The sequence below is a fragment of the Dipteris shenzhenensis genome, chromosome 6 (genome assembly GCF_047967505.1).
Source record: "Dipteris shenzhenensis isolate YYH24624 ecotype China chromosome 6, Dip_SZ_1.0, whole genome shotgun sequence".
NCBI lineage: Eukaryota > Viridiplantae > Streptophyta > Polypodiopsida > Gleicheniales > Dipteridaceae > Dipteris > Dipteris shenzhenensis.
The window spans coordinates 5,405,680-5,433,641 of NC_141601.1; the positions used below are offsets into that span (position 1 = coordinate 5,405,680).

Consider the following 27,962-nt stretch of genomic DNA (forward strand, 5'->3'; position numbering starts at 1 on the left):
GGCAAGGGCCATTGCCTTGACAAATCAGCTCAAGGATCTTGAGATGCAGGAAGGCCAGGCCATCACTGATCATATTGCCCGGATCACTGATCTACGTGATCAGCTCGCAAGTATTGATGAGGAAATAGAAGACAAGAAGCTCGTCTCTATTACTCTCAATAGCTTAGCTCATATGGCACATTCGTCACTTCATTGACCATTGTTCTCAGGGCAGCCCCACTCTTGTTCGATGGGTTAGTTGGGCTTTTGTTACAGGAAGAGGAGAGATGCTCAAATTTTGCCAAAGCCTCTCGTCAGGGTGAGCAAGCGCTTGCCATGGGTGGAAAGGGCAAATTTTAGAAAAAGTTTGAGCCAAAACACATCCATACAACTCAGCCCAAGGAGGGCAATGCAAGCAATTCAAGCAAAAATCAGAAAAAGGGCAAATGCAACTATTGCAAGAAGCCAGGGCATTACATCACAGAGTGTCAGAAAAGAATTACCAATGAAAAGAAAAGGCAAAGGGACAGCTCTAGCAATAATTTTGTTGCCCCCACTGAAACTCATGCTTCAGATGCACATGGTAAAGCTCATCTTGCCCAAGGTAATAGAGATTTTGTGTTTGCTGCATTTAATGAGAAGATGGATGCCAGGGGGGATTTGATTGCTGAAAATCAATCAGGGGATGCTTCCCTTGTTGCAAGTGATACATGGTATATCGATAGTGGTGCTACTAAGCACATGACTCCTCCGCCAAGAGTGGTTTGAGAGCATCACTTGTTCATGGCAGACAAGTTACATGTGCCAATGATGCTTCTCAAGACATCATCGGAGTTGGGCACATTCACATTCAGCTTGATAATGGGAAAGTTAAGTATATCCGAGATGTTTGGTATGTTCCAGATTTGAGGCAAAATCTGATTTCAGTTTCAAACATTACCCATGATCAACATATGTTGGTCGAATTTCAGGATAACCAATGCAGGATCAAGGATCCAAAGAAAGGATATGAGGTTGTAGCAACAGGCACATATGACACAGGCTTATACAAGCTTGATGCTCAGCCTTATGATCAGAAGGTATTGGCTGTAGCAAACACTTCCTAGGCTGATTTATGGCATGCCAAGTTTGGACATGTCCATCACAGGGCATTGTCCTACTTGTACAACAATAATATGACTCGATGAATGCCAAAATTACAGCAACCAGCAATGAAGTGTGTGAGGGGTGTGCACTTGGAAAATTGCATCGCTTGCCATTCAGTAAACAAGGCAAGAATTGGGTCAAGGCAACCAGAGTGTTGCAGATAGTGCACAGTGATGTATGTGGCCCCATGACTATTCCCACGCATAGAGGAGCAAGGTACTTTGTGACCTTTATAGATGACTTCTCCACTCAACTCAGATAGAGGGGAAGAGTACATGTCACATGAATTCCAAGGATTTTTTAAGAAACCTGGGATTAAACATCACTTGACATGCCCTTACACACCACAGCATAATCCAATCTCTGAGAGGAAGAATCATACTCTCATGGAAATGACAAGATGCATGCTGAAATTCAAGAGAGTCTCAAAGGTTTTTTGGGGAGAAGCAATTGTGACAGCCACTTATATTCATAACAGATGCCCTACCAAAGCTTTGGTTAATGTGACTCCATTTGAGGCTTTGTATGGTTTTAAGCCAAAGGTTAGTCATATCAGAGTTTTTGGCTCAAAGGCATATGTTTTGGTTCCAAATGCACATCGGACAAAGCTTGATGACAAGAGTGTCAAATGCATTTTCGTGGGGTATAGCACTGAAAGCAGGGGATTTAGGCTTTATAATCCTGCTACCAGGAAGGTAATAATCAACAGAGATATTCTCTTTGCTGAGAATGAATACATGCCGCACGCTAGTGCAGACTTGCCACCATACGATGACACCTCTTTGGACATCATCCAATTTGAGGATGATGAGACGAAGTCTCTTTATGCTTCCCCTTCTACTTCTCATAGTTCAGATGGCTTGCCACATGTTAAGGATGGCTCTCCCTCAAATGTTTCAGATTTGCAACCAATTAATGAGAATAGACAGCCTCATGTTTGGAGGCATTATCAACGTCGTGAGGCCACTAAAGATGTTGATGCAGCTCCGAGTGGTAAGAGAAATCTATTCCACGTTGGGCAAGGTTGACCATTCAAGATGCTAAGGATCAGCCTACTTTGGGAAAAACCAGGGCCAGCACTCTGAAAAATCAGCAAAAGGTCAATTTTGCTTTGATGACCTCAGTGATGGAACCTGAAAATGAGCCTCAGAGCTTCAAGGATGCTCAGCATAATCCGGCATGGCAGAAAGCTATGGAAGCTGAGATTAAATCCATTGAGAAGAATGCCACATGGGACTTGGTTGATGCGCCCATTGGGAAAAATGTGGTTGGCACGAAATGGATTTATAAGGTGAAATACCATTCAGATGGCACAATTGAGAAATACAAAGCCCGTTTGGTTGCCAAGGGGTATGCACAAGAGGAGGGGATAGATTATGAGACTTTTGCTCCAGTGGCCAAGATGACCACCATTCGTTCTGTCATCTCTCTTGCTGCATTTTATGGTTGGTCAGTGTACCAGATGGATGTCAAGACCGCTTTCCTCAATGGAGATCTTAAAGAGGAGGTCTATGTACATCAGCCCCAAGGTTTTGAGGTGAAGGGACAAGAGCACAAGGTATGCAAGCTCAAGAAGGCTCTCTATGGGCTGAAGCAAGCACCTCGTGCGTGGTATCAGAAGATACATCAGTTTTTGCTGTCCCAAGGCTTCGTCAACACTCATATAGAGCCAAATTTGTATGTTCTGCAGCAAAAATCAGAATTGGTCATGTTAGTACTATATGTGGATGGCATCATACTCACTGGCAGTGATTTGCAGCAAATTACAGCATTGCAGTCCGCTTTATGTCACAACTTTGACATGACAGATTTGGGCCTATTGCACTATTGTCTTGGCATTGAATTTTGGCAAACCCATGATGGGATTTCTATGTCACAGACAAAGTATTCGAAGGGAATTTAAAATAGAGAACTGTAAGCCTGTGGCTACTCCATTGGAAAAGGGACTCAAGCTGAGTAAGCATGATACTACTGAAAAGTTTGATGGCACTTTGTACAGGCAGTTGGTTGGCAGTTTGATATATCTATGCTCCACACGGCCTGATATTAATAGCCTACGCCACAGGGCTTTTGAGTCAGTTCATGCATTGTACCACAATCACACATTGGAATGCAGCAAAGAGGGTTCTCAGATATGTCCATGGCACTCTCTCTCTTGGCTTGCATTATGCTTCAGATTGTGATCTAGCGCTGAGTGGTTTCACCGACTCAGATTGGTCAGGGGACATTGACGACAGACGGTCCACTACTGGCTATTGCTTCTCGTTGGGTTCAGCCTGTATCTCATGGCTCAGTAAGAAGCAAGAGCGAGTCTCTCTTTCCTCCAGTGAAGCAGAGTACAAAGCTGCAACTTCAGCCACTACGAAGTTAATGTGTTTAAGGAAGCTTTTGCATGACTTGCATCATGCACAGGATGGCGAAGCAAACTCTATCTTTTGTGACAGCCTGAGTTGCATTGCCATAGCCAACAATCCTGTCTTTCATGCTCGCATGAAACACATTGAAAATCATAATCATTATGTACAGGATTGTATTTCTGATGGCTTCACTGATCTCATCTATTGTCCATCTGAGGACAATGTGGCGGATATCTTCATCAAAGCCCTGTCAACAGATCTTTTCTTACAACATCAACATGGCTTGGGGATCAGAGACATTCTCACAATGTCAAGGGGGGTTGTGAAGTGATTCATAATGACATTGTTTTCATGTACTCCCATAGGTTGCATATCCATCTGGATGAATTTGTGCACCCATGGTACTTTAGGTACTGCAGGGTACACCTGAGATATTTCCAGGGTATTTTCACCCATATCTTTGAGGGGGGATTTGTAAAAGATTACAAAGATATGGTGTCAACCCTATGGTTGACCAGTAGTACTTGGGTACTATATATACCAAGTACTTGTATTGTTTCATTTGAACATTTCTATTGGAGCTTTCTTTTGTGTGCACTCTTCCTCACTTGTGTTCACAACCTGTCTCCACTTTGTTCCTACAGTGCCCTCCCTAAAGCAGATGTACTAGAGGGTTTCTTGCTGTCCCATAGACCTTTTGGTCTCCAGTGGACATTAATAGACTCTCTCTCTCTCTCTCTTCCTCTCTCTCTCTCTCTCTCTCTCTCTCTCTCTCCTTTTTATTGTTTTTTTTGGGTGGGTGGGAGTGTGGGGATACATACTATGTGTGAAAACATAGCACATTTGAGTCTTGAAAACATAGCACATGTGATTCCTTGTTGAGAATAAATACCTTCCTTGTTGAGAATAAATACATACTATGTGTGGAAAACATAGCACATGGGATTCTTGAAAACATAGCGCATGTGATTCCTTGTTAATATTAAATACCTTTCATTTGAGCTTTTGCAAATGATGCTCATCCTCTTTCTATCACTGGTAAATTCCAATACTGCCAAGATACTCAGTGTCTCAATGTATCGGCCCTAAAGATGCTATTAATAAGAGAAGTCATTCTTTGAAATGAACCAGGTAGCAATGTGACAAATCTCTTTTTGGAAATATTAGCCTATGTGAGCACGGATATAACATATTTTTTAACAAGAGGCTTTTCATATGGCAAAAAAAGTAAAGACAGCACCTGGCAATCTATAACAAGCTCCTCAGGTACCCGTCTAGTCAGTTGAAAACCACACATTGCTGCTCCCTATGCATAGATACAATCAGGTCGTAAAAAATCAATCAAGAAACAAAATACTTCTTATCAAGAGCAAATGATTCCAAAAGAAGAGCGAATGATTCCATAGCATTATTTTCTTTCTCAATATCCATAGAAGTAAACTTTTAAGGATATGGAAAAGAAACCCACTTGCACAAGAGCTTCTTCATCCGGTGAAGATGCTTGGTATTTTATATCTCCTGCCTCATCATCCAAATATGTTGGTATAACCGTATGACACACGGCAAGGTGAAAAAAGAAATCTTGACATTTTTTCCATTGTGAATTTGGTAGTACATCTGTCTTTTGAAGCTCGTCCATAAGATCTTTGTCTTCACACACTGTATGTACAGGATGTTCTGTATTTGATTGTTCCCCAATCCTACTTCTAGGCGCATTGCCATAAGCAACACCATTTATCGAACATTGAACAAAAGACATGATGTTTTGTGTAAGAGTACCTGTCTTATCTGACAGAACATACTGTACCTGTCCAACACATATTGTACTGAGCTGATCCAAAACATTCTATCTTGAACACAAACAACAGAACAGCCAAAATAATTGCAGCTATAGTAAAGGCCTATTTGATTGTCCATCCATTTATCAAATACCATAGGAGAAGTAAAGTTTTCTCTGTGTAATCATCGCTTTCTAATCTTTTCCTTTAAATGGAATTACTTCCTATGATCAAAATTACTGACTTGGAAACACATTGCATGACCTAAGACAATTGCAAGCCAAATTTAGCAAAAACTATAAGCTTCCTCTCTCCAATCCAGGAAGCACTACTTTGAACAAAAGGTTATTTCACATTTCTCCTGTTAGGTTGATCAGTGAACAAAAGGTTATTCCACATTTCCTGGCAACTACTAAGAGGCAGCTTTATACCCTTAACCCTTTATATCCTTTGGCATTATTTTAGTTAACTACTAGGGCTTTTATACCCTTCTCTAAGATTATTTTCTAAAGGTCAAGGCAAATTACTTCGAAAAGGAGGCGCCGTTACTTATTTCTTCGGGTGTCTATGGCTCAAGGATTTTTACTTGGCAAGCAGTATAAAACATGTCAAATGTTCATTTGCCTCTTGATAATGGAGAGTTATTTATTGCCATGTATCCATGGGAGAATTTTCAATGCAGAGAGAGCGGTCTATGATCATGCTCACATTTCACCTTGCTTCAGCAGACTCGTCCATATTTTTGGGGATGTCTCAATAGCAAATTTTTGGGAATTTGGGGAGAAGTCAATTTCATAGTGACACTATTTTGACTCTTACTATGCTTGTACCCTCATTTGTAAGGCATTTTTATGCGACATGCCTATTATTTCTCCATATTCTTTTATAAAGGAGTAGACACAACCATCGATAAAGAACATTGGTAAGGCTCTCCTTCCCTCTTGTGCGGAGAAACCGTTTGTGCATGACGCCAAGCACATTCATGTGCACATTACTTGATCATTGTGTGAGGATGATCAAGTTATAATGCATACAAAGGTTTAAGGGTCAAGCAACCTTACAAAGTCGCATTACTCAATGCACTATCCTCTTTATGCGATGAGGTGTGTCAATTAATATCATGTTCTCAATGCAATATATCAGTGAGCCAAGATCTGTCCAAATGGTAGAACCGGAAATTGGTGCACCTACACTGCAGAATCCCTGTAAAACATATTTTTATAACTTGGAATATTTACATCAGTCCATAATAACTTACAAAAGAGCACCCACTAAATCCAAAAGCCCCAATTGTTGTGTACATCTAAGTGTCTACCCCCTATATACATGCAGTGCACAAAAGCCTTCTACATTTTTTAGCCTATCATCAGCATCATCAAGCACATTACCCACAAGGCATATTCTTTTGTATCAAATAAAATAAGAGCGGCGGCAATGCCACCAGATGTGCAAGATCCTTTAACCAATGAAGGCTTTCAGCAGGCCAAGAGTTTCTTCAAGAGAATCCCTACTGTTCCATTTAAGATGGGAGAGTATGTGCTTCCAGTCACGAAACAAGCAAGTGAAAAAGAGCATACCTTAACCCCACCATCAATGTGACCCAAGGGAAAATCACATTAGGTGACCTACCAGTGACCAAATGCTGCATTAGATAAATGCAAAAGCAAATGTCGCATCATGTACACCCATGGTTGATCACCGTACATGAATTGAAGCATCATTTTTCCCCTATGAGCTAGAATGTACATATGGATATTAATCCCCCATGCATCTTCAGCGAGCAAACACGATCTATAGAAAGCAACCTGAGGGCTTTATGTTGATGATGTGGCCACCAAAAAAATCCATGAGAGAGATATGCTACTTAGTAAACATCATCAAGGGCAAATAAAACTGTATATAGGCAACCAAGATTGATTGAATGGCCAATTAGCCAAATTTCAGTATTCCAATTTCTTCTTCAGCTTGTCAAGCAACTAGTCCATTTGCTAGGGGCGAGTGACTGTCCACCCCAAAGGATAACCAAGATTACGCACAAGCTGCGTGGGTAAAACAATTTTCCCAGGCGATAAAATATGATTCCAATCTTTCAGATGCAGTGGAAGTAGACGTTAATCTCTCTCTCTCTCTCTCTCTCTCTCTCTCTCTCTCTCTCTCTACCTTTCACTATCTCTTTCTTTAAAAAATCCGCTCCCGCTCCCTACTTCACCTGAGCTGTTGCCTCCACCCGCGCTGCTGCTCTACCCTCCACCTGCGCTGCTACTGCTGCTCCACCATCCACCCGCGCTCTTGCTTCACCAACTGCTCCTCCCCTCCGCCTTGCTCCAGCTCGCGTTGCTGCTGCTGCAACTCTCGCTCCGCCTATTGCTCCCACCCGCCTCCCTGCTGCTCCGCCCACCCGCATCCTTGTTGCACCGCCTTCCGGCTCCCTACTCCGCCCTCCGACTAGGCCTCCTGCCTCCGCCCTCCACCTATGCCTCCCGCCTAAAATAACTTACCCTGGAGGACGTGAACACACGAGTCAACAGAAGTGGACTCGGTGTGGAGAGCAAAGCAATAACGAAGACTAGTACAGTACCTACCTCAGTGGGGCCACCATCCTCATCATCATCAACACCCGCCTCCACCTTGGGATCCTCATCATCGACTTTGACAGCTACAACGGGAGCCTCTACTTCGACAGCCATATCAAAATGTTACATCGACGATTGTTCCATCACCCAATTCACAATCCCCAGATACACATACTTGTTGACATTACTCTTTATCTTCCCCCTCCCCTCTCCCTCTAAGCCAGCCCTCTTTCTTGTACTCTATTGGAATCCCCTCATCATTGATATCCCCACTCTTTGCTCATCTCATCACCTCACCACCCCATTATCGCTCAACCCCCCCACCTCTCTAACTTTGTAGCGAGATCTCCGAGCAACGTACTAACAGACCCACCAGATCTATGGGAGTCTCTCCTCATAAAGGTACGTAGCATTCGGGCATGAGGGGCGGAGTTGACCCGATTTGCGCAGGAGCACGCTTGTTTCACCCAGGAGCAAGCAATTGTTATTCAGCAACATGCCAATCTCATTCAAGAGCTCGGACAAGACATCGTGGAGCTCAGGAAGGAGTTTTCTTCCTTGAGCATGGCCTCGGGGGGTACACCAGCAGCAGCCGTGGAGGCTCAGATAGCCACCATGCAGTTAGCCATAGCAGAGTCATCCACATCGGTAGATGGGGTGAAGCGGGAACCCGCAAAAGCAACTGTTTCGGCTACCCTTTTGGAGCAACAGCAAAGGGCCACCAAGGCTCTCAATATCAGAGTCTGACAGATCCCATAGACAGACTGCACTGATGGGCGATACGACCACAATAGGGTTATGGACCATGCTATTGTGGGAGCATGGCGAGTGTGGAGAGATCCCAACAGAGAGCAGCTTCTTGTTATACACTTCAAGGACACTCAGGCAAGATTGGCAGCTTTGCGTCATAGATTGACTCTACGGGATCACCCCACTTTATCTATGGATGAGGACCTGACTCCTTTTTTACAGATAGAGGAGAGACATGCCCTTTTGCAGCTGCATGATGCGGCTCGCAAAAAGGGAAAGTGGGCAGTAGTGCGGGATGGATGTCTCATTACCGGACCCCACCGACCACCTGACTGCTCTTCCACATAAGGGATAAGACTCAAGATACTAAGACCCTTGCTTACACCATTTGGAACTGTAATGGTACCCTCTGGTCCAAGCCTGGGAATTTTTCGGAGTCATACACAGGAAAAGACATAATCTTCTACACAAAGACACATCAGAGCCCAGAGCGCCCCTTATAGGTGGTCAGTGGATACACTACGGAGTCAGCCTATAGGAGGGAGACGAGGGAGACAGGCGGAGTACAGGGATCAGAAGGAGTAGCAGTCTTATATAGATCATCTCTTATTGGGGCGATCTCAGTGGAGAGGAGAGATCCACACTCTAGGTTTCTTTGGATCTGACACAACCCATCACCAGCCGCCATGATCTCTTCATAGCGACCTACTACTTCCCACCATAGACCTCACATTTTGCCAGGGCAGTATGGGAGGAGGATGAGACATCACCATATACATCCCTCTATCATGATAGCATGGATCTCTCGAGCCGCAAAGATGTTCTCCTAGTGGGGGACCTCAACGCAAGGACAAGAGCACGGTAGGTGCCACTACTAGATTTTGGAGAGGATGTTGTTTTACTTTCGGACATAGATCTAGCTGACGCTGACATATCACGAGTGTCTGCTGATAAACGGGCCCCTCTCACTTCTTACGGAGATGCACTACTGGATCTAGGTACGGCACACAATCTCATTATCTATAATGGTCTTGAGCGATGTCCCTCCTCCAACAGCTTCACTTGCTTTCTGTAGGGAGAGCGGTCTAGCATAGTTGATTACATCTTGGGATCCCCTGCCTTCACATCACATATCACAAACTTCTCCGTTTCACCACCATCACCTGGGGTTGATCACACATACCTCTTCTTCAATATCACCACTCTCCGCCTTGCTCTACCACTCACCAACCCACCCACCTACACTACCTATCACGACATACACTTTGACCACAGCCTCTCACCCATATACTCTGCACGGCTTTACACTTTACTCATCTATATTGACCACATACACCTCCTAGAGGACCGGGCCACATTGATTAGCCGAAGCTGCCCTTCACGCCTTCCCGCACACCACACGTAGGAGTGTCATAGAGGAGGCCAGGACATGGAGACAGAAGGTATATTGCTGCTTTGTGAATTTTCGCAAAGCCTTTGATACAATACCTCGAGCACGCCTCATCAAGAGGTTACAGGAGCTAGGGTATGGGCCAGAGATAGTTTGGGCTGTTATGGCACTTTATGAGAGGGTTTCTAGCAGGGTTCAGACGGGGGGCGGATGGAGAGATGAGATCCTGAGCACCATTGGGGTCAAACAAGGTTGTCCACTCTCACCGACATTGTTTGGCCTCTACATAGACGAGCTTGAGTCTTTTATGAGGACACTAGGAGTGCTGGTTGTCCTCTCGACGGTTACCTGATGTAGTGCTATTATCATCCGTTGAGGGGCTCCGGAGACATCTAGATGCACTACTGGCTTTTTGCGGGTCTCGTGACTTGAGGGTCAATCTGGGTAAAACCAAGGTTATAATCTTCAACACCTCTAGAGCAGCCACACAGAGAGCAGTTTACTTTTGACAGGGCACTAGTTGAGATCGTTTCATCATACACATACTTGGGGGGTGTATTTTCAAGACCTATCATCACGATGAGACCGGCGATGCAGGTCCGCCTGAATCTATAGAGGTTACGCTTCCCTGGCCCGACTGGAGAGACCGTGCTTCCACTCGCACTTTCAAGACCCGCGGACCAAGGTTCTCCTTTTCGACTCCTTAGTCCGACATGCCGGCATGTATGGTAGCACTTGTTGGGGACCAGACCTCTCCGACACACAGTGGACTCGAGTGGAAAGATTACACGTTCTCCTACTCTCATGGATGATACACAGCAAGCCATATGTCCCTCATCAAATTATCAAGGCTGAGTTCAGGGCATCTCCTCTATAGTTAGATGCGGCATTCCTAACTATCACTTATCTCTACCGAGTGTGTGCGCGTACACAGCTCATGTACCACAGGGCGATGGAGGCTACCTTGGTTGGCACTAGCATCTTCTATGGCACTAGCAACTCAAGGTGATCAGAGATGTTGGTATACACGCACATGCAGGTGGTTTAATAGATTGGGTTTTCATATAGACAAGCTGCCACCCTTCCAGTACAGCATTGACGCTCCATTTGTCCCGTTTCAAGGCAACGAATTCAACCTAATCATCCAAGAGGATCTTCTACAGCTACACACATTCAAGACCTGGCTAGCACAGGCAGAGCTCCCTGTGAAGCCCAGTTTCTATCGGAACCACTGCTTGCATATTTCAGCAAAGGGTTTCATCATCCCACCAAGGTACACCCACATCCATCTACCACATTCACTCAAGATTGCCCTTGGACAGTTACGTGCGTCATCACATTGACTCCATATCGAGAGTCGGCGTCTCTCTCTCTCTCTCTCTCTCTCTCTCTCTCTCTCAGAGGAGGGGTTCGAGGATCAGGAGGAGTCGCAGTCCTTTACAGATCCACACTTTTGGAGACCATCTCAGTGGAGCAAAGAGATCCACACTCCACGTTTCTCTGGATTCGGATCCGACATATGGATAGCCGAGATTTGTTTATCACACTTTGCTATTTCCCCCCCGAGACCTCCCCATTTGCTGCCCTTTATTAGTCCATCGTTGACTTCTCTAGCCGCGGGGAAGTCGTCCTAATTGGGGACTTCAACGCAAGAACAGGTGCTCGTCAGGCACCACTCCTTGACTTCAAGGATGATTCCACTCTACTCCCAGACATTGACCTTGAGGAGGCAGAGGAGGCAGGTATGCTACGAGTTTCAATTCACAAACGAGGACCGTTCAGATCCTATGGGCAGGTCCTATTAGACCTCGGCAGAATGCATGATCTCATTATCTATGATGGTCTTGACAGATGGCCCGCATCAAGTGGCTTCACTTGCTTTCCACATGGGGGAGGCTTCAGTGTTGTGGACTACATCATGGGATCCCCTGTCTTCACATCTCGCATCACTGACTTTACCGTAGCACCTCTCCCTCCAGGGGCTGACCATACCTATCTTTTCTTTAGCATTTCTACCCCCCGCCGCACAGCATTTTCTACCCCGTTTGAGCTCTTACTCCACTTACAATGATATACGCTTTGATCGCGATCACTCACCTACTTACTCTGGCCGTCTGTACATACTTCTTGCATACATTGACTTTATACCCTTACTAGAAGACTGTGCTGCCCTAGTCACTCACTCACTACACGAGGCCGCTCTTCACGCCTTTCCCCACACCACCCGCTCCACCCGTCCACCACCTTCTACGACCGTACCCTGTAATAGGTGGTACGATGATGAGTGTAAGGCTTTACGCTGTCAACTCAGATTCAAAACAAAAAACAGCCTTCCAAGCGAACCAGAGACGCTACGCGAGTACCGCCGTCTGGTACGCAAGCGTCGAAACGAGGAGGAGCTATTGAACATTCTGTTCAGTAACAAATCTAAGGACTTCTGGCGGAGATTTCTAGAGGGACGGTCCCCACCACCACTCACTGACACTAAGGTGTGGTCTGATTATACACGCACGCTCTATGATATCCCAAATCAGCCGACCCCTAACCTATCACATATGCCACGCACCACATCCTGCACTCTCTTCAATAGGGAGGGGGGTAAAGGATGCCGTAATGAAACTTTATAATGGCCGAGCAGGGACTATTCACTGAGTTCATTGCATATGGGATTAACCTCCTAGCCCCGATCTTAGCCAAGCTATTTAATGAAGCCGTTTGCTTGGGGTTTCCACGCACTTGGACCATCAACACTATCTCACCCATCCACAAGGCAGGGGATCCTATGAACCCGGAGAACTACAAGACCATTATGATTGGACATGTCATGTCCAAGATTTATGCATCAGTACTTGGTTCTAAGGTCAGCAGATTTGCGGAGTGTCGAGGACTCAGAGCACCGGATAGGCCGGTTTCAGGCGAGATCATGGGACCATGGATTCTCACGCTCAGATGTATCATTGAGGAGGCGAGGGCACGGAAGCAGAGGGTTTGTTGTTGCTTTGTGGATTTCCGCAAGGCATTTAACACGGTTCCGAGAGCCCGCCTCATACGACGCCTATAGAATCTGGGTTACGACCAAGAGATCATTTGGACTTTATGAGCGAGTTTCAAGTAGAGTCCAGACAGGATCTGGATGGACAAATAGACGAGATCATGAGCACTCTTGGGGTCAAACAAGGGTGCCCATTATCACCTACCTTACTTGGCCTCTACATCGACGAGCTCCAGACAATGATGCAGGCACAGGGTGGGGTAGGCTGCTCTCTCGAGGGCACGTTGATCCGGATATTACTTTATGCAGATGACGTGGCTCTCTTGTCTTCCTCAAGCAGAGGGGCTCCAGAGACACCTGGATGCACTACAGTCCTTTTGTGAGTCTCATGATTTGAAGGTCAACTTAGGTAAAACCAAGGTTACATCTCGAGTCGTCATGCGCAATGAGCATTTCCCATTTGATGGGTCCCCTGTTGAGGTAGTTTCATCATACACTTATCTGGGGGTCGTCTTTTTCGGACCCACCTTCACCATGAGACCCGCGATGCAGGCGTGCCTGAGCAAAGGATATGCTTCATTGGCTAGACTAGAGAGACAGTGCTTCCGCTCTCATTTTCAGAATCCACGGACCAAAGGGTTGCTTTACGGGCTTGTTGCCCTTTACAACTCAACTAGGTAAGCCACAAAGCCACAACACTCCACAAAAACAAACGATTACAACTCGCACAACAATCGACCTGCTCCACTGCTATATTGCTCTGATGCCACCGCCTCACGCGGTCCCCAGCAACTTCCTAGCCCTCGACTATGTGTAGTAGCCAAGAGTTGCGCTCCCTCTCTGAACTTGCGGAGGTCGACCCTCATCACCGCCAACAATGATCTCTGGAGCCTCTTCTACGAGGGTCTTTCCTTGCATGGAGTCCACGTGGACATGCAAGCCTAACTAAACTGAACCTCGTGAGGATGAGGTAACTAGCCCAACAATATCTGGATATCTAAAGAGCTCCCTCAGACCCAGCTCAAAACAAAGGAACGTTGAACTCACAAAAATGAAGGATGCACCTAAAGCTAGCAAATGGGCGGTCTACCGAGACAGACAACATTAATTAGGGATTTCAAATCCAAATCCTAGCCAAAGACTCTCAGTCTTAAACTGATGCAATGAAGGCCACTTTATGATAGGATTTAGAATACACATGGGTGCTATAATAACTTAGAGCTGAGATGCCATGTGCACTCCTCGACTCTCTCATATTCAGAGATGTAGTAACTACTCTTTTTTTGTGTATACTTTGTCTCATAGGCCCATGAGGCCTTCCAAAGACATTAATAGATCTTTCTTTCTTCCTTTTCTCTCTCTCTCTCTCTCATAGACCCTTCGGTCTTTCGAAGACTTTTAATAAACTTTATTTCTTTCTTTCTTTCTTTCTTTCTCTGCTCAGCCCCCCCCCTCCTCCGCTCAGCCCCTCCGCTCAGCCCCCCGCTCAGCCTCTCCGCCTCAGCCCCCCCCCCCTCACCCGCTCAGCCCCTCCGCTCAGCCCCCCCCTCACGAGCCCCTCCGCTCAGCCCCCCCCCTCACCCGCTCAGGCCCCCGCTCAGCCTCCCCCTCACCCGCTCAGCCCCCCCCTCACCCGCTCAGCCCCTCCGCTCAGCCCCCCCCCCTCACCCGCTCAGCCCCTCCGCTCAGCCCCCCGCTCAGCCTCTCCGCCTCGGCCCCCCCCCCCTCACCCGCTCAGCCCCTCCGCTCAGCCCCCCCCCCTCACCCGCTCAGCCCCTCCGCTCAGCCCCCCCCTCACCCGCTCAGCCCCTCCGCTCAGCCTCCCGCTCAGCCCCCCCCCTCACCCGCTCAGCCCCCCCCCCCCCCCGCTCAGCCCCTCCCTCACCCGCTCAGCCCCCCGCTCAGCCTCTCCGCCTCAGCCCCCCCCTCACCCGCTCAGCCCCTCTGCTCAGCCTCCCGCTCAGCCCCTCCCTCACCCGCTCAGCCCCCCGCTCAGCCCCTCCCTCACCCGCTCAGCCCCCCGCTCAGCCTCTCCGCCTCAGCCCCCCCCTCTCACCCGCTCAGCCCCTCCGCTCAGCCTCCTCCCTCTCTCTCTCTCTCTCTCTCTCTCTCTCTCTCTCTCTCTCATCGCGCATTGGCAGCGGTCCCCATCTCCCGCTTTTCAATGTTGCCGGTTTCCCGTAATTAAACATGGCCGACACCGTCGAGCATGTTACAGAAGCAGCAACAGCAGCAACATGAATGGCCGCCACGACCGATATGCTGCACTATAGTAGAAGAGGACTTGCATCTTCTTCAAAGGACAGCGCAGTGCCCGCACTTGCCGCACTCCCAGTCGCAGGTACACCGGTTTCGCCCAGCGCAGTGCCCGCACTTGCCGCACTCCTAGTCGCAGGTACACCAGTTTCAGCTCCATTATCTCATCTTCCGCCCATAGCTACTTTGTACCCGCAGTTTTTTTCACCCCTCCCCTCTCAGGTTCCTTCTTCTCCTACCCCTTCTCCACCCTTTTTGCTCTCCCTCTCACAGCCCTCTGTCACCTCTTCCCCTTTGTTGCCTATTTTACCTACTTTGCCAGAGGCTCCCTCCTCCTCATCCTCTCTACAGACTTTACCCATCCCCTCCTCTCCATCCCCGGTACCCGCTTTCTCTCCCCCTTTCCAGCCTTCTCCTTCATCCCCGCTACCCACCTTACCGGTTTCCCCCCTTTCTCCCTCTCTTTCTCCTTCCATGCCTTGCACTGTTTGTCCTTGCCACCACATCCTACCAGAGCTTCAGCACTTTGAGACCCACCTCCGAGCTGCCCTTCAGATGCTTCACAGGAAGGACGAGACCATTGCTCTACTTACAGCTCAGGTTGCATCTCTTACTGATCGAGTGACACAGCAGGATCGGGAGATCTTGTCTATTAGGACAGATCTTCAGGTCTTACAGGCGACTCATAGGACTCTTGCTAGAGAGATTCATGGACACACAGAGCGAGTGCAGCAAATCGAGACTCGCGTTCAGCACATAGACACATCTCCCACTACAGCAGTAGCAGCGGTTGAGGAGCGTTTGACCTCCCTTCAGACAGAGGTCCAGAGAGCCACAAAGTGGGTGGATGTCGTCCGCCGTCAGCCATCACAGCCTCAGAGATCAACTGTATCAGCTACATTGGCCGAGTCACAACAGAGGGCCACAAAAGCCCTCAACATTCGCATTCGTGGTATCTTGCCCTCGGCGACAGAGTCCACGATGACACAGGCTGTGACCTTTGTCTCTCAGACATTGGGAGTACAAGATCATGGCATAGTAGGAGCATACAGAGTCGGGAGGGATCGTACTAGAGAGCAGCCCCTCATTATCAGATTCAGAGATGCCCAGGCACGTCTAGCTGCCCTCACGAGGAGAGGGACACTCAGAGACCACCCACAGATTTCCATGGACGAGGATCTGACTCAGATACAGGTTGAGGACCGCAAGGCGCTCATGCCTCAGAGAGATGCAGCCCGAGCTCAGGGCAAGTGGGCAGTGATCAGGGATGGCAGACTCATCACAGGCACCTTGAGGCGTGCTCCCACAGTGCTTAGAGATGGCAGACCAGCAGATATAGCCCCACCTCCACCTCCTACTCCGACCGCTTGACGGGACAGGGCCCATGGGACACACCACCCGTCAGACAGTCTACGCATCGCTGTATGGAACTGCAATGGTTCTTTTACAGCACAGCTAGGCAATCTACGGGGGGTATTCTTTGGGAGAGATATCATCTTTTTCACGGAGACACACGAGAGTCCAGAGAGACCTTTGCCATGAGTGACAGGGTATACATGGAGATCTGCCTTCAGGCAGCACACTCGGACATTTGGAGTGAGAGGATCTGGAGGAGTGGCCATTTTGTACAGAGAGCATCTCGATCGGATCATCACGGTGGAGAGAGCGGATTCACATGCCCGATTCTTGTGGGTACGCATCCGCCGCAGAGCCCCTCAGCGAGATCTTTTTATTGCAGTTTGCCACTTCCCCCCGGTGCAGTCGATCTATTCTTCCACTGGACTAGGCCAGTCCATATTTGTTGAGGATCTCTCAGCGGACATTGCAGATTTTTCACATCGCGGAGAAGTCATCCTTTTAGGAGACTTCAACGCGAGGACCTCAGACAGACAGGCCCTCACTTATGACTTCATGGAGGATCCGGTCCAGCATTTCACGATGATAGCCTCTGTCGGACTTCATCAGACTGCACAGTACAGCCCACAGATCAGGGACGTCAGTTACTGGAGCTCCTCACCTCGCACAGTATGGTCATTTATAACGGCTTGTCCAGGTGGCCACAGTCTTCCATGCCTACATTCTCTTCTGCTTCTGGGCGTAGTACTAGCGTGATCGACTACATCATAGGTCCCCCGACTCTAGTCCCTTCCATCCATAGCCTTACTGTTAGCCCCTTCATGCCCTCTGCCGACCATGCACTCATCCACTTTACTTTGACTCATGTCTCCCATGACCCACCCCCCCTCGTTATCACGACCGCCAACCCTATTATGAGGTTCATTTCGACCACCAGTTCGATGATGTATATAGCCAGAACCTCAGCCGCCTACTCCGTCCTCATCTATTAGAAAATCTACCATCCACGCAGGACCGGTGGGAACTTGTACATACTTCACTCGTTTCTGCCGCTCACATGTCGTTCCCTGCCACATGTCATTCGTCGAGTCCCCCACCGGTTGGTCTTGTTCCTTGCAACGGTTGGTATGACGAGGAGTGTAAGGAACTCCGCAGGAAACTTCACCTTGAGACCAAGGAGAAGTCTCCCCTCCTTGCCGAAACCAAGAGAGACTACAAGTGGTTGGTTAGGCGCAAGAAACGCCAATTTCTAGCCCGGAATGAGAAGGAGCTGAGAAGCTTGCTTTTCAGCTGTGACTCCAAGGAATTCTGGAGAAAATTCCTCCGCTCGAAGTCTCAGAGCCCCCTCACAGATCCACGTGTCTGGTCTGCATATACTTCAGCTCTATACGATGTTCCAGATCAGCCAGCCATCGATTTATCCCATTCCCCTAGGCCAGCCTCATCTAGTCTCTTCACACCAGAGAGTGTCCGTGCAGCAGTCCACCGATTGACGAACGGGAGAGCTAAGGATCATGATGGATTGCAAGCGGAGTATGTAATCCATGGGATTGATGCCTTAGATTTTGTTCTTTCCCGTCTCTTCAATGAGTCTGTTTGTACAGGCCTACCACAGTCCTGGTTAGGCAATACCATAGTACCTATCCACAAGTCGGGGGACCCTATGGAGCCGTCGAATTACAGGACCATCATGATCGGCCACGTTATGGCCAAGATCTATGCATCAGTTTTGGAAAGCCGTATAAATGACCATGCCAAGACGACAGGACTCAGAGCCAGAGGGCAGGCTGGATTTCGCAGGGATCATTCGACACTTGACCACATCCTCACACTCAGGGCACTGGTAGAGGAGGCGAAGTCACGAAGGCAACGGCTTTATTGTTGCTTCGTGGACTTCAGGAAGGAATTTGACACAGTTCCGCAATTCAGATTGTTTCAGAGGATTTGCTAGATGGGCTTCAGTGGAGAGATACAGTGGGCTATCATGGCTTTGTACGAGAGGGTCACTGGTCGGGTTCGGACACGTGAGGGGCTCTCAGAGGAGGTATGCAGCACGATTGTGGTGAAGCAGGATTGCCCGCTCTCTCCTACTCTCTTTGGATTATATATTGATGAGCTAGAGATGTTTGTACAGATGACAGGCGGTGTGGGCTCTACTCTCTCAGGATCCTCCATTCCTATCCTCCTGTATGCGGACGATGTGGTTCTCATTTCCTCTACTGCTCAGGGCCTCCATGCACATATTGAGGCACTCCACAGGTTTTGCCAGGACAGGGGGTTGACCGTAAACCTTGGCAAGACCAAGGTTATGGTTTTCAACACCTCTGATCGTATTTACAGCACGGATGAGTTTTGCTTCACTTATGACGGACAGCCCATTGAGCTTGTTAGAGAGTACACTTATTTGGGGGCAGTTTTCAGGGGACCGGTCTTCACCATGACATATGTAGCACGAGATAGGATTAGTAAAGGGTATGCTTCGTTGGCTCATCTTGAGCGTCAGTGTTTTCAGTCCCACTTTCAGCATCCCGATACGAAATCCTTGCTTTTTGATACATTGGTGAGACCAGCTGCCATGTATGCAGCTCCTTTCTGGGCAGGGGACCTCGGCGCTGCAGATTGGAGACGAGTAGAGAGGTTACAGATCATCATGTTCTCTCGGCTCATTAGGGCCAAGGCTACAGTTCCGCACGAGATCATGCTAGCAGAGTTTGGAGCTACTCCCCTTGCATTGGATGCAGCGTTTCAGTCGGTCATGTATTTGCACAGGGTTAGGGAGTTTGGAGACTCAGCAGCAGGCAGAGCTCGGTTGCCATGGAGTTGACACGATCTGGGGCCCGATATTGCTGGTACTTCAGACTCACTAGGTGGCTCACATCTCTTGGACTAGACATGGATAGACTGCCTCCCTTCCGATACAGCATAGATGCCCCTCACCTCGAGTTGACTCGCCACGAGCTTAGCCAGGTCACGAGAGCAGACTTGCTGCAGCTTCATACGTATCGCACTTGGATTTATCCCACGCAGCTTCCGACGAAGATGGCATATCGTGACCACTTCCTTCGGATCTCAGAGGATGGATTTGTCATTCCACCAGGCTATATAGGTATCCACATGTCCCACTCACTGAGGATTGCCCTTGGCCACCTTAGAGTCTCTTCGCATCAGCTCGAGATAGGGGCTGGTAGGATGCGACGCATGGAGGATGGACGGCGACCAGGCCGAGAGACCAGGATCTGCCCTTGTTGCACCATGGGAGAGGTGGAGTCAAAGGAGCACTTCATTTGCAAATGCCCGCTATATTATGAGCTCAGAGGTAGATTCCACTGTCTCTTCACGGATGGCTTTGGACCTCTCTCACGAGTGATGGACTACGAGGATCAGCATTGCCTAGCTCTTTATGTCAGGGAGGCCACTATGCTTCGACGAGACTACCACAGAGACCATCAGCACAGACCGGAGCGTGATAGAGCCCAGCCTGATAGAGCCCAGGCACACGCTATACCAGAGGACAGAGACCAGAAGGAGCACGAGGAGGTCAGAGCTCACACAGGACACATGCCTCCACCCTGTGGATGTACATATGAGATGGTTTGTAGACGCCGCAGGATCTTGTTACATAGGGGACGTACTCGCCGCTTCATCTCCAGACGATCCAGGATGATGGCAGCTTTTCGGAGGAGACTTACTCATGGAGATCTCGCCTCACCAGCCGCTCACCTCACCTTTGCTCAGATTTGTACTCTCATAGCAGGAGGCAGAGTCGATGGACAAGATTTCCAGTATTATTTTGGTTCTCAGACTCCGTGACACCTGGACTTGTATCTTTGCATTGGCATATTGTACTCATCCCCCCATTTTGCACCCAGGGGCGGTTTCCTTGCATCTAGTTTACTTTGTATTTAGGCTCAGATTTGACATTATGTACTTTCACTTGCATTGTATTGCGTAGCACTTAGATGATATTCGACGATGCCTCTTCTTTGTGGCACGTTGATTTTGTGCTATCTTGTATGCAGAGTTCTTGATGTCCCATGGGCCCATTTTGGCCTTTAGTGGACAATAATACACTTTCTTTCTTTCTCTCTCTCTCTCTCTCTCTCTCTCTCTCTCTCTCTCTCACACACACACATGCACGCACAGAGATAAATCAATCAAACAGAGACCTGCTTTATGTTTTGTGCAATAACAACCAGATACTTTTCCCATATAGTTTGTTGAATAGCAAGTGTTTAACGTCACAGGAACACCTTCAGAACGTAGTGATAAGTATTCACCTGGCCAAGCTCTTCATTCAGATTGGAGGTCCGTGTTTGGGCTTCAACACCCATTGGCTCATAAAACATTTGACGATCCCATTGAATGAAAAAGCATTGCATCAGTTTGACTAGCTCAAGCGTCACATAAAGAGATATAGGTATGAAGGAGCTAAGCAGTATCACAAACCTGCAGAAAGTTTGACCACACTTTATAACATTTTACGTGAGCAAACCTTATCATACAGACTGTAGATTTGTGTAAGCAAACCGTAGTACCAGAAGAAAGACTAGAGCTTGACACTTAAAATCTCACTCAAGAAAATCACCTCAGAAATTGGACCAAAAGCCCCCCAAGGTTTAACCCAGGTTCTGGCCATTCATGATCAGTTATAAGATAAAAATGGTTTGGATTTCTGTCTGTCCACATGAAATGCCCTATAGCTAATCCGATACATAGAAGTAATTGAAATATGAATAATCCAGAAACGAGAATGTTCGTCTTCCTCTCTAACTGAGAAACCTGCAAACAACATTCTTGTTTATCATGTACACAAACTTATCCACAAAACAGGACAGCAAAAAAAAATCAAATCATAAAATAATTCGATGATTAAAAAAAGTAAAATTGCACAGCCGATACAAATTATGCAGAAAGACAAAGGAGTACTTTTCGTGGAGCTGCAACCATGTTTTGCATATACTTTGTATCAGCACCGGTGAAAACCACAGCCCCGATCACCCATTGAGTATTTCGCAATGTGGCACCTCTTAGCAACATCTGACTTACATCCAAAGGCATCAATCCTTGACCCTGGTTCAGGAAGCTAAACTTCATTAGTTACCATGGGTTCTTAGATTCAAGAGGAGACATGAACTTGCATACAGTGTCTTTTCCACTTCAAATTTCTGCATGCCAATTGACCGTGGATGAGCCCCATAATATATTTTGAGTTATACATTTTCAATCCAGCTTATAAACTAAATTTCTAAAATTTCCTAGCTGATGAATTTGAAAGAATAAGGGCACACAAAAGTGTCTCATTATGTTGAGAATGTAAATTGCACTATATGTGCATGTAGTGTACACAAGAAGGATAGAATGGGATGCCCCAAATGTAAAGGTTGAGTGTGAAGAGATCATTAGCGTTCTCCAAGTTAGGGTCATTTTGTTCAATATTCAAATATTGTATAACATGCTATTGTCTTGGAGGCTCCATGCACCGTCTTCTCACCTCTCCCACCTGACTCACTCTCTCAAGAGGTTGAGCCTCCTGCAGTGCCCAATTTGTGGCCTCCCACAAAGGGACGATGTTGTCCAAGCTTCAAGATCATGCAAATCCAGCCTTGTGCAGTCCAAAAAAGTCTAGTAGATTTAGCATCCATGTCTGACACTATGTGGGTAGTCCATGCAGACGAAATATATGCTAAAAAACAAATCCGCAACTTGCGGGGCACTAATAGACTCCCTAGTCAAAATGAAATGAGCCATCTTGGTAAGACGGTCAACCACCACAAGGATAGAATCATATCCACCTATATCGTAGGCAACCAACAATAAAGTCCATGGAAATAATCTCCCATCTAGCTAATGGTATCTCCAAGGGTTTTAAAGGCCAGTTGGCTTAAGCCGCTCTGTGTTACTTACTTAACATGAGAAACATCGCGTCACATATTCAAGAATATGCTTTGTAATCCTTGTCCAAAAGAAACTTCGCTTCACAAGATCGTATATCTTCTCGACACGTGGATGTTGCACATGGGCTACCATGGCACTGTTGAATGACCCTCTGTCTAAGATCATTTTAGATACAACTACTTGCCATTATGTTTTAGCATATCATCTACTATAGTATATCTTGCATAAGTTTGGCCTTTCCTAAATGCAAAGGTCATCTTTTTCCCCGGGTTTAATCACATGAGACTTAAGCCAAAGGCTCTGGAAAAACTCGTCCACTTTCTAAGTTTCCCAATCTGGTCATCAGAGCACTCTCTAATACCGTGAAACTCATATTCTGCATGATGCATGACAACGCATCAACAACCAAACATTCCAGAATCCCGGTAGCGAACCAGGGTAAAGAACAACTCAAAATCCGGCCGTCGAGGATAGATCCCAAAAAGCCAAAAAAGCTTTCCAAAAGAAGCCTGAGGAAATCTCAGTCGCAATCTCTGCCGAAGGATGCCCAAGAAGCTCCGTGTCTCAAGGCACTGCCAAAAAATATGAGATATAGATTCCCTCGGAGCCAAACACCTACGACAAGCCGGAGCAATATGTCTACATGATTAAAGCTGTCCAGACGGAATATCCCCCAATAGAACATGCCATAGAAACACCTGTTGTCGAAGAGGAACCTTGGAGTGCCAAATCTGTTTCAATATTTTCCTCCACCATTTGACTAGACGATGCAAACACCAAAGCTGATTATCCCTATCTGACGCCCAAGGTGGAGACAACAGAACTTTATATAAAGATGAGACTGTAATATGAGACAGCTTCAAAGGACGAATGGACAAGTGTACTAGAAGAAGAGTTCAATCCTGAAGCCTGTCTTGAAGTTTAAAGGCGGTACTAGCTGAAGCATCCGAGTAATGGCCTGCCATACAGGACAATAATGCATCCCTAAACCATATTTTCCAGCAGCCAAAGGAAAGGATAAAAGAGGGCCATCATCATAAATGACATTGGCCACAGAGGAGATCCCTTTTGAATTAAGAAAATATGAGCGTCTGGGCTCCTATAAAGCCAACGGTGGACAAAAAACCCGTGACCAGTAGATGCTCTCAGCTCTCCAAGAGTTACCCTGCAAGGAGTCCCGGCCATGCCAAGCCATATGCGAGACAATAAAAGAGTGCCATCATCATGAATGACATCTATCACAAAGGAGATTCCTTTTGAATTAAGAAAATATGGGTGTCTGGGCTCCTGTAAAGCCAACGGTGGAGAAAAAACCCGTGACCAGTGGATGCTCTCAACTTTTAAAGAGTAACCCTGCAAGGAGTCCCCGCCATGCCAAGCCAAATGCGAGAGAATATGTTTCCAATCCAAAAACATTTGAGAAACAATAGGGCAACCTTTGACCTCGCCTTCAATACTGCCCAACAAAAAATCCCACTGAGTAGGTTGCCAATAGCCAAAAGTAGTAGTAGTAAGTTGAAGAAGTAAGAAGCGCATCATAGCAGCCCAAGGGTGATCACCATGTAGGAATTGTAGCATCATTTTCCCTTTCTAAGCCTCAATGTGCACATGAATGTTGACAATATTCAACCCCCCATGCAATTTTGGTGAACATAATTGATGTACTGGAAGCAAGCACAAGCTTTTCCTGCCATGCTTTGAACGCCAAAAAATTTCCATGATGGTGGACATAAAGGATGTAAGATCTCCTTAGGTAAAAAAGATTAATGGCAAATAAAATCGAATGAGGCCACCAAAATAGATTGAACAATTCTGAGCCACACATGCAAAGGCCAAGTAACTAACTTTCAATATTCCAGCTTTTTCTTTAATTTGGCAAGAACCCAATCAATCTGTTCACGACGGGTAATTGACCAACCCAGAGCATAACCAAGATGACATACCAGCTGATTGGGTGGGACAATTTCCCTCGGCCATACTAGACTATCCCAATCTTTAGAATGCAAAGGCAACAAGCGAGATTCAAAAAATCGGCATGAAGGCCAGCAACAAGCCCATACAATGACAGAGCCTGCATAAGCAAAGAAAGATCCCTTTCAGTATTCCATGCCACACAAAACGAATCATATGCATAAGCTTAAGCAACCAGAACGCGACTTCTAGGAATATGCAAGCCATGTAACATGTTAGTCACCACCAAGTGGTCTATATATTGTAGCATAGGATGTGCAGCTATAGCATATAGAATAGCACTAAGACGACAGCCCTGGCAAACTGAACAACGGAGTGTCCAAGCTTCAGAAATATCCCCCGACAAGATGCATGCAGCTTTGCTGTCACTCTAGAGCCAAAAGATGATGTGCTGCAATTTCTGACCAAAACCCAAAGCTAGCTTGGTCTGAGCTATAAAATCCCATTGCATGGTGTCAAAAGGCTTTGCAATATCTACTTGCAACAAGAGAAAATCATGTTCAGTATATTTAGCATACTCAATCCCAACATAGGCATTTGCAATATTGTTAGTTATATGCCTACGAGGAATAAAACCATATTGCGCCGGATGAAGGCCATCATGCAAATATTCTTTGATACAATCAACCACCGTTCTGATGGCGATCTCATAAATTACAGCCATCAGCGTGATAAATCAGCCAGAGATTCACTAAAACCGGCCTTCAATAAACAAAAGGGCAGTGATCTTCTTCTACTCAGTCGTAAACTTCATAAACAGCCACAATGCAAGCTTCAGTCACTTCAACCACTTAGCAAAACTTAGAAACAAACTTCAACAAAAACAAAGGGGAGGCTAGAATGCCCCTGCTCAATGAAAACAAGACACAGTGCACCCACTGGTCCCAAATGCCTTGGTGCCCCTTACGGTACTTATTCAATGCTCTTGAATGGAAATGCTTTACAATAGGGGTTCACCCCTGCAAATTCCTCTCTGCAAATCCTCTACTTGTCTTTAGGACATCTAATCCAAGTGCACCACTAGAATTCCAATTGGCAAGGCATACTCAGGCATCCACTTCTGATCTGACCCAACTGTGAGGAATTCAAGCATCCATACCACTGGCAAACTGAGCTCAAGGCAACCTCGAGGCTATCACATGCATCCACACTGTCCTTAGGCCTACCATAGGAACAACCTTGCCTCTAGGTGCTTGCTGGGAACCTGTAGGAGTCTTGAAAGGACTAAAACAACATGCATGCACTGCAAAAAGCTACAAAGCAAGAATCAAGATAAGAGAGAAATGAAGGTAGAGAGCGGAGAGTGAACAAGAAAGAGTTGTAGAGGAAAGATGGTCCACAGATTTGCCCCGAAATGACTGCCTTGAGATCTGTGCCTGAGTCCTCCTAAGAGAGCATGACAAAAGCAACAGAGAAATCTCCTCCTGCAGCTTGCACTGGTCCAGAAGTCACCATGCAACCAAAAACACGTGCAAAAAGGTCCAGAACAGCAAAAGACAACATCGGCCACGTGCTAGAGGCAGCCGTACGATTCCATATGGATTCCACACAATCGTATGAACGTCCGCACGGTCCATACGAAATTTTTCAAAAACTCAAAAAATCACTTCGTAGAAGTGCGTACTAGTCTTGGAACAACTGAAACGAGCTGAAAACAGGCTTGAAATAGCTAAAACAGCTCAAAAACTACACACGAACAACTAAAAACGTCCAGCGCAGTCTTCTCCTTCTCCAACCGTGGAAGATGCTTCCGGGAGAGTGAGGGAGAGAGATGGTAGGTGGAGGGGAGCACATGCATTTGCATGCATGCCACTTGGCCCTTCATTAAAGTCCTAACCACCATACCAAGGACAACGTTGGTTGTCCTTGGGCCCAACTTTTAAACCCCTCTTTAAAGCCTTTGCCTTGCCCCTAGGACCTAGTGGTGCACCTAGACTTTGCCCCTAGGAACTTCTAGGAAGTGTGCACTTCCTCTAGCCAATCCCTCATGGCCAAACCATTACTACACTTAACCAAGGTTAACCTTGGGTTAAGCGTGGATTGAGTTACAAAGATACTTTGCTTCACTTTTCACGTCCCCATGACATACCCTCCTCTTAAAACAGCAAACTACCCAGGTTGCTGCTGAAAAATTACAGTAGAAGTAAAGTAATGCAAATAGGCAGAAAAAGCCCATACCAGAATATACATCATCTTCTGTAAGATGCAACCTGCAATGATAATATGGGCTAGGAGAGCTAAAGAGTCCATCCATACATCAATGCATCCTCTGTGTCGAGTGTCGCTTTCACCAATCATGGAGACCTCACGACAGAAATACTATCAGCAAGCACATCTCGAGTGAGACAATCGGTACCACCAAGCGATCTCCAGATACATGAGCAGTCTGAATCAAGGAAGGGGAGATGCTACTCTCCTCTCGAGCAGCAAGCAATGCTCCAGATTGCTACTCTGTTAAACTTGTAGGAGCCTATACCGAAATGGGCGCAACCTGAAACGCATCCAGGTAGAGCTGCAAAATCTGAGGTGACTCTGCCAGATCATCCTCCTCCATCCACCTCGCATCCAGTTGAGGATAATTCCCGAACTTCACCAGGTAGCCCCGGGAAACTCTACCTTTCACTTTTCTTTCCATATGTGCCAAAATCTGTTCTGGAACCAAGATTTCATCCAACTCTTCCACCTCGGGCTGATCCTCATCAAGCAAGTCAACAGGCACATCACCCTGGAAAGGCTACAATAAACTCACATGAAAGGCATTGTGTATGGTCTAAGTGGCAAGTAGCTTCAGCCTGTAAGCTACATCATTAATGCATTCAAAAACCTGAAAAGGACCATAATACCTCATCTTCAGCTTTGTGTACACTTAGGTCTTGCCTTTCATCCTCTTGAGTCTTGCTTTCTAGGAATGCAGCAGCACGCAATCGCCATGTTTCAAGAGTAACTCGTGGTGATGCTTATCTATTGTCCGTTTGTGCTTCTCTTGGCTTTTCTGGAGGGCTGTTTTGACCTTCTGGTAAGCAACATCCAAACTTTCCACAAATCTGTCCGCCTCAAAAATCTTCTCTTCGTATGCAGAATGGGAGGTACCTTTCGTTCTCCTGCCACAATTTCAAAGGGGGCTTTCCCTGTGGATGAGTGTACAGTGTTGTTGTAGGCAAACTCAACAAGTGGCAGAAATTGCTCCCATTTCGATTGCTGATCCGAAACATAGCCCTTGAGAAGATCAAGGGCTATGTTTCGGACTGCCCATCAGATTCACGATGAAAAGAGGATGAGAAATTCAGCGTGGTACCCATATTCTCAAAGATACCTCTCCAAAAAAGACTTGTCATCCGCGGGTCTCCATCACAGACAATTGATTGAGGCATCCCGTGATGTTTAAACACATGAGACATAAAGAGTCTCGCCATCTGTTTTGCTATAATTTTCTTACTTAAGGAATAAAGTGGGCCTGCTTGCTGAATCTGCAAATAATGGTCCATATCCCATCGTGTCCCACTAGTGTACGAGGAAGAT

General features: G+C 46.8%; 1 protein-coding gene across 1 annotated transcript in view; it reads right to left on the reverse strand.

The window, feature by feature from the left end:
- Positions 1–27,962, reverse strand: part of LOC147900682 (uncharacterized) — a 138,036-nt gene that overhangs the window by 77,517 nt on the left and 32,557 nt on the right. The window contains exons 6-11 of the mRNA XM_087375501.1: positions 21,504–21,647; positions 21,163–21,356; positions 20,855–21,023; positions 4,951–5,289; positions 4,723–4,788; positions 4,473–4,567 (exon numbers count right to left, since the gene is read on the reverse strand). Coding sequence (XP_087231627.1) covers positions 4,473–4,567; positions 4,723–4,788; positions 4,951–5,289; positions 20,855–21,023; positions 21,163–21,356; positions 21,504–21,647 — 1,007 coding nt within the window. The remainder of the gene's footprint in view (positions 1–4,472; positions 4,568–4,722; positions 4,789–4,950; positions 5,290–20,854; positions 21,024–21,162; positions 21,357–21,503; positions 21,648–27,962) is intronic.